Source organism: Pteropus vampyrus, unplaced genomic scaffold (assembly GCF_000151845.1).
Source record: "Pteropus vampyrus isolate Shadow unplaced genomic scaffold, Pvam_2.0 Scaffold52, whole genome shotgun sequence".
NCBI lineage: Eukaryota > Metazoa > Chordata > Mammalia > Chiroptera > Pteropodidae > Pteropus > Pteropus vampyrus.
In genome coordinates this window covers 955,290-963,016 of record NW_011888833.1, presented here as the reverse complement: position 1 = coordinate 963,016, position 7,727 = coordinate 955,290, and the positions used below count along the sequence as shown (strand labels likewise).

The 7,727-nt window shown below is 41.6% G+C and overlaps 1 protein-coding gene across 1 annotated transcript in view; it reads right to left on the bottom strand.

Annotated features, from left to right (window-relative positions):
• The window catches only part of UBL3 (ubiquitin like 3), a 13,659-nt gene extending 8,679 nt beyond the window's left edge, over positions 1 to 4,980 (bottom strand). Inside the window, exons 1-3 of the mRNA XM_023530706.1 lie at positions 4,853 to 4,980; positions 3,745 to 3,872; positions 1,195 to 1,281 (exon numbers count right to left, since the gene is read on the bottom strand). Of these exons, the coding sequence (XP_023386474.1) occupies positions 1,195 to 1,281; positions 3,745 to 3,872; positions 4,853 to 4,980 (343 nt within the window). The remainder of the gene's footprint in view (positions 1 to 1,194; positions 1,282 to 3,744; positions 3,873 to 4,852) is intronic.
• Positions 4,981 to 7,727: the final 2,747 nt, after the last annotated feature.

Genomic DNA, 7,727 nt, shown 5'->3' with positions numbered 1-7,727 from the left:
GCTCAAAAACAGACTCAAACGTGGCCCCGTCCTTCACGAGTGCAACGCAGCCAGGCGCTAGGGCAGTTACCCACTGCCGCTGGACTGGGTTATGCATGGGATCCTGCCCGCTTTGGGTTCTGTCCACTGCACCAGTACTGCCGTGCTGGGCATCCGTGTTCAGCCCCCACGGCGCTGCCCACACAGCGCTTCCACAATGGACGCTGTTTCTACCGTGTCGCCCAATACTAGAGCACCCAGGAGGGCGAGTCCACCGTGCTCAACCTGATCTCCCGCTGTTTAGCACGGGGGTTGGCATGAAAGGAGAATGAATGAATGAATGAATGGATGGAGTACAAGCAAAGTCAGACTTTACTTAAACAAAGATATATTAAAGTAGACCACGTCAATTGCCTACAAATTTCTAATTATCAGAACAGTTCTGAAACACGTTGAAAACGAACCTGCTGGTGTAGATGTGGCCACAGGGGGGCACTGCTGAGCTGTGTGTCTCCAATCACGTAAGGAGCTGTGACAGCTAAGAGTGTTACTCTGTGCCAAGCACTGTTCTAAAGGTCTCGAACGCGTAAACAAATGCATCTGACCCTCCCAACCTCAGCGGGAGGCGCTACTGCCGTTTCCTCACCATTTTTTTTTTTTTTTTTGTTGCGGAAACTGGGACGACTTGCCCGAGGTCACACACCCGTGAGCAGTGAGCTAGGATGCCCCTTAGCCAGCCCTGGTCTCAAACGTGCTGCTTCAATCACCGCACGACCCTGTCTCTCTAGTGTCGCCCAGTCACCTGAATTCCTGCACAAGTGCAATGATACCAGTTAAGCCAAGCTGAAAACACTTCCTCATTATTATATCTGAAAACTCATTGGCATAAATGTTTCCTAGTTTGTGCGTCTGGCTTTAACTTTAAAACATGACCTCTAAATTACATTATCCAGAAATAAATGAAATTACATCTATAAAATAATGGGTATGGACCCCTACCTGTAATGAAATCGTTTATTTCACAAGGCAGTAAACACTTCACGATGATTAAATTAAATTTAACGGAATGTAAAATGTAAAATAGACATCGAAAAGCAGGCAGAATTCATACTGAGGTTGAAGTTATAACTTTTTAGTAAAATCAGACATGAGCATGTAAACAAATGGATAATGCAACCATGAGACATTCAATCCCATTACAAAGGCGACTGTTACCTCCTAATGTGACATTTCCATGTAGAAACCGTCCTTGATAAATAAGGCGTAGAATGTTTGGACTGCTGACCTGCTCTTCTTCCCAGTCTGAAAAGAACCAGTGAACTCGTTACGTGTGTTTCAACACAAAATTAAGCATTACTGCATTGTTCTCAAAGTTGATCCAAATCACATTGAAGGCGGCCCTGGGGAGCTTCCTCATAAGTGAGCCGGTCGCCACTCACGTGACCTCTGCAGCCTTGGCTCCTGCTGGTTCTTCTCATCGAATAGTGAGAGCTGCAGAAAGACTAGTTTGTGCTTTTTAAGACTAAAATGTGCCACGCTAGAGTATTGAAGTTTAAAACTTAAAACAAACGCACTGGGAGAAATCTAATCCTAGATAAAGAGAAATGTCATTTGAAAATTAATTTCAATTACCAGTAATTAATAAAGAATATTATAATGTTCTAATATTTGTACCAGTTAAGAATATATTTGAGGCTAGAAACAAAACATTTAACGATGATTTTAAAAAAAATTAATATGCTGATATAGAAAACAAAAAAAATTATACCTCAATAAAACTGGAGAACGAAAATTTTAAAAATAGAATAACAAAAATTTACTTTTGGACAATGGTGATTAATACGTTGTCTTCACGAAGCCAATGGTAAACATTACAGAAGACACAACTTTAATTTGCTTAACCCAAAACACTCAGAAAAACTTGAAAAACCACGTATATTAGAAGATGCTACACTATACAAATCCGGGAGCTGGGAAGGTGCCCAGAGAAAATCAGAGGACAAACCGGTGGGAGGATGGGTGACACAATTTAAAAATTCTTAAAAGAGGACGTTTAGACCCTAAGAACATGTCTTCGTAGATTCGTAGGGGGCGTGACCTGCAGGGAAACAGGCGCCACTGCTGTTAGAATAACGGGACAGGGCACGGGGTCCGTCCTTTTCTCCGGCCTGCAGACGGAGAGCCCTTGGCTTCTCCGAACCTCCTTCTCCCCTACAGCCTTTAGCATCAGTCCGTCCGATTCGGACCAGCACTGACCTGTCCCTTGGCTACGAATGGGAAGAACGGTCTAGTTATTTTTAAGTACTTGTCTAAATCAGTGTTTCTTAAACTCAGGTCTACGAATCTACGAAGACATGTTCTTAGGGTCTAAACGTCCTCTTTTAAGAATTTTTAAATTGTGTTTTCATTTTCAGGATAATCTGGAAGGGATTATCTAGATAATTCCAACAATCGCTTTATAACCCACAACGGCCTTGGGATTTCAGTGCCCATGGATGCGCTGGAGCTTATGACTGCGCTGGCGCCAAGCAGGACTTCTTTACTTGTCGAGAGGCTGACAAGGGAAGAACAGAGGTTGACTTAATACATAAATAAGTCATTCTTGCAGAGTGCAGGCTGAATGACGGTTTGGGACACTGTGTGAATGAAGGTTTTGTGGTGAGTCTGCAGATGATGACGGGTCCTCAAACAGCAAATGAGAGCCCAGGCAGCCAGCCCAGCAGCACCACGGTCACGGTGCAAGTCGTGAGGTAAGGTTTTAGTGAAAACATATCATCTGGCACGTTAATGTTAATGTGAATCTGAACAGTTTTGGTTTTAGAGTTAAGTTTATATTTTCCTTGTAGATCTGTTTTTAGGTTTATGGTTGTATATGAGTTAATAAAAACAGTTTTATGTTTCCATCTTTAAAAACAAACATTATGATAAAAAAATTTTAAGTCAGCACTAGAGAATCTGCAAGAATGTTATATTCTTCCTCTCAAAGAGTTCCACATGTTATTTAAGCTTGAGGAACACTGATCTGATTTATCTTGTACACATTGTGTTCTTTGTTGAAACAAGTCTTATCCCTTAAAAGTCCAAACTGCTTTGGCTGGCACAATTAAGTAAAAGTCATATCACTATGGTACATGCCATAAAAAGGGACAAGATGATGTGGGGAAAGTTCGAAGGAAGAATGTAAGCTAAAGACTCACTTTAGGATGGCAAGACCCAGTCTCAATACATAGAAAAGAACCAGAGAAAAGAAGGAATAAATCCCCGCCCCAAATTTTGGTGCCATGGACACTGACAAATGCAAAGCAAAAATGGATTTTATGCCACTTTGACCTTGTAGTAGTGCAGAGAACTACATGAAATGATGTGAATTAGAAGTTAACATTGTGTCAAACTCAATTTTAAATAGGCTATCTATAAATAAGACCAGAGAGAATGTATTATAATTTATTAAAGGTAGTTTTTCTTTCCTTTTACTTTGTGTCTTGGTATAAATAGGTTTACTGACATGAAAGTGTGTGTTAGCTTCACCGTGTTTTTCTTTTAAAAAATTATTTTCATTTACATTAAGCACTTCTAAGGCAAAAACCGGGACCGCGACCAGATCTGGGGAAGGGGACAGTGACCTCATCACCTCTGAGCCTCATACCCTCAAATCAAGTGTTCTTTTATATCTTACATACTTATCACCTTTACAAAATGTCTGTGAAACAACACAGGGCATAAAGAAGTCACGTTATTCATTCTCAAGAGAAAAACAGCACTCACCCATTGGCCAGTTGTCATACACGTGCTTTGCGATGTCTGAGGCAGAATCATTAGGAGAAAACAGGAACTCTTTTGTCTTCCCGCTTACCAAGATGAGGCGCAGATTTATCTGAAAGGAGACAAAGATTCTTTTAATATAAAGCTTGACATTTTTAAAGTAAAAAATGACTCAGTTTTTCATTCCAATCATTCTAAATTACTAATACCACTTTCTCATTTTTATTTAAATTCTGTAAAGATTTTTTTAAAGTATGGGAGTTTGATATACGATTTTAGTTCTAATATTTAATATACATGAGGGAGAGCAGATATATTTGTCATCATAAATAAAAAAAGAAAGACCAAAATTCATTATTCTTTTAAATTTAACTACTCCGACAATGTTCAGAATTGGACTCTACTGGTCATCACCGTTACTACAGGCTACATATTTCCCCTTGAAAAACTAATGAAAGTGCTGACCTTGCAGATCATCAAACAGAAAAATAATTAGCTGATAATCTACTTCTTAGAAAAAAATGAAGAGAAAACAATAAATTATATACAACATTTTATCCTATAAAAATTATTCAAACTAAACAAATTAACCAGAAACCATAATTTTAGAGAACTTTATTACGGTTAAAGGAGGAATCAAATTGTAGCTGCTTTAACTAAGTATGATCACGAATTTTCCTAGGAAAGGAGGCAGAGCTATGTGTGACAAAGAACATGGATTCCCTCTCAGTAAAAAAACTAAGGTGAATAACAGAATTAAAATTTTTGAGACACTGGATTTACATTTCCAAGTCAATATGTATTTGCTTATATACCATTCTTATCACATTTTCCAAAAATGTTCCTTTTAATATTTATCTTTATCCATAATTAACTTGATATTATTCTTTTTAACCACCACATCCATTCATTTCCCTGTAAGTTATGGAAGTACAAGCAAGGTCTCCTATACTCTGGGCCTCTGTTAAGAGAGCAAATAAGACCTTCCGAAAAGTCGGGTCCAGTCCAGAGCTGAGCCCTGGGACTCGTCTAGCTTCTTTACATATAAAAATAGAGGATGTCACTGTACCAGTTTGCACTGTGCCAGGCCTCAGGTTGTCCAAGCGCTCACCTTCCGTTACCAATACTTTTCTTCTTATAAAAAATATTTAAGATGACGAAGTCTACAATGAATACATTGGTGCCTGCGGCAGCACCGTCAACATACCCGGTCACCGATTTACTGTCTACTGCCACCATGGCCAATGTCAAACTGTCAGTACCTCGAGACTTTGAAAAGGCGTTGAAAGTTATAAAATATCTCCTCTAGAAAAATGCTACACACAATTCTGCATTCAATGGGATGTGACCATATTCCACATTAGAAACTGTATTCTAACTGTAGTGTACATTCTATCTCATTAATAAAGTTTTTTAGAAGTTAAAAACATAGAAATCTATATTCCAGGTGAAAAGCTCTTTCAATATGTCCAGCAAGAACATCTGGTTGCCCTTCCTAACAAGAATGAAATTAGATTAAGAGCTTATTAATACAGGAAGCAAGCTGATGAAACCACACTGCTGTAAAGAAGTGGTACCATCCAGAAACTCTGTAAGTTCAAGTAGTGGTTTGCCGGAATGACTAAACTGTACGAAGGCACCACCTTGCTTATTTCCTGTAACAGACAAGTAATGAGTGATTCTTAAAGCAAGGAGCCCAGCGTCTACACAGCACAACGCGAACTTCAGTTCTCACAGGTATAGCTTTACATGGGCTGTCTATTTACATGTGAATACTGACACATAGATATTATGCTCTGAACTTACTCGAAATCTTCTAATGGCTTCAAGCTACTGTATCAGGGCCCTTCAGTCATTAATGCCCAAGAAATTATGACCCTTCTAACAGTTCAGCCACATGTCTGTTTAACCAGAAATAAGTAAAACTAAATTCAAGCTAAGAGTTATGTAAATGATATGAACCTAATACTTCTTGAAATGATCTTTTAAGTTCAAAATTAACTTCTATCGGGCTTTTATTCAAATTATATTTAAAAATAACAAAGGAAAAAAGAATCGAATTCTTACGATGTGTAATGGCGACATCAAAGCATATTTTAGATTTTCTCTAACATCAATATGGGAAAGAAAAAATAAATGATCGCACCTCATTACAATGGAAAAAGTGGCACAGCTGTTAAACGACTTGAGATCTGGATCTACATTATCTGACATGGAAAGATGTCCACAATACATTGAACGAAACATATACACTCCACCCCATAAATACGTAACGCTAACAGGGTTCATCTGGCAAAGTTCTCAGTATTCCTGATTTTAAAACTGATACACATCACTGTCACCAATAAACTGACATTTCACTTTCATATTTCAAAATCATGTCCTAAAGAATCTGTTTATCTAGATGTTCAGAATGTTGGACACGTTGGTGCTCCAGATGTGTTTGACACAGGTTTTAAAATATTTTTTAAAATGCTTACTGGTGGGCAACAACTTTTCAGTTTGACACAGACCCTACCAGTCTCTACGAACTCACAGTGGCCTGCTTCATACATTCATGATGCCTCCCTGGCCCCAGAAAACACCTGAGTTCATAACTCACGGTAGAGTTCAAAGTGGTTTGGGCTACGAAATGAGAACAGGAAGCAGGGTGAGATTTTAAAATCTACTCAGAGGGACTCTCATCACTCCTCTGGAGAAACAGGACAGCTGCAAGAGTCCATGAACACGTAAATCTAAGAACTTACCAAATCTCACATCTGAAACTACCTAAAATCGACAATGACAGATACAGACTGCTCCAGGAAAGACGATTAGGCCCGAAATTTAAAACAGCAGCAAGAAACCCACTAAGTTAAGCTGCTGAGCAGTCACACATTGCCCGACACACTTCCAGAGCCTGGCGCAGAGCCTGGCGCACAGCAGGTGTTCGACTAATTAGTTCTTGACTAATATTTCAGTCTCTGTGGTTCCAAGATGCTGGCGGAACCGCAGACCAGAATGGCCAGCACTAAGACTGGACTCCCGCTCCGGTGCTCCGGGTGCTCCGGCCAGCGGCTAGTTCATCACGTGGTGTGGGGACAACGGTACTTTTTGGTGGTGACATGGAGATGCGGGCGGTCCCAATGTGTAAACACCTCGATGCTGAGTTTGTCAGGCTCTGGATCCTCACTGCTGACAGCAAGCCACTGTCCGTACGTGCTTCTGCTTAGGAAGGTATTCTGAAAAGTAAAATTCTTCTGCGCTACCATATTAACCTGTCTACTGTGTCTAGTTTTCAAATGAGCATCAAGACGGGTTGCTGACGCGGAGGATCGACACGGCGTCTGGACTTGTTCCTGTGCTGACGCCTCGCGGCCACTCCGCTGTGACATTAGAAGCACGAGTCCGCCACAGGGGGCGGTCAAGTGTATCGTTAAGTGAAAAGCTTTCACGCTGAAAGTTTTTCTGAAAGAAAGGGTTTGGCTCGGCAAAAGAAGAAGAACGGGACCTGGGCGTGCGGTCTGGGCCACCGGCAGCAGCTGCACAGAGAGGGACGTTGCGGCCTGACGTGCAGAGTCCCGGGAAGAAAGCGAAAGCTGTTCTGAAGCTGCGGACAAAGGCGGTGGGAGAGGCGAGGCGGGGCCCGCTCTGGGACAGGTGCAGGCCCCTGAGGGAGAAGGCTCAGCTCCACTGAATGGCGGAGGCGACCGCTGGAAGGCTCAGGCTTAAGCAGGACGCGGCGGCACCTTCTGGCCGGCTGGCTACTCTCCGGGGACTGTAGAAACGACCCCTGGAGGGGAATTCAGGGTTCCGGCGCCCCTCAGAACCAGACGCGCTGCACAGCCTCTGCTGGGCCGGCTGCTAACTCAACTTCGCCTCTTCCTTCCACCCTCCCGCTGGCCGCGGCTGAATTTAGAACGTCCCAGAATCGTTTGCTGGTCAGTACTGTCGGACTGTAGTACCAACGGAGGAAAACACTGAAGTCCCATCATCTCCTTTAGAAG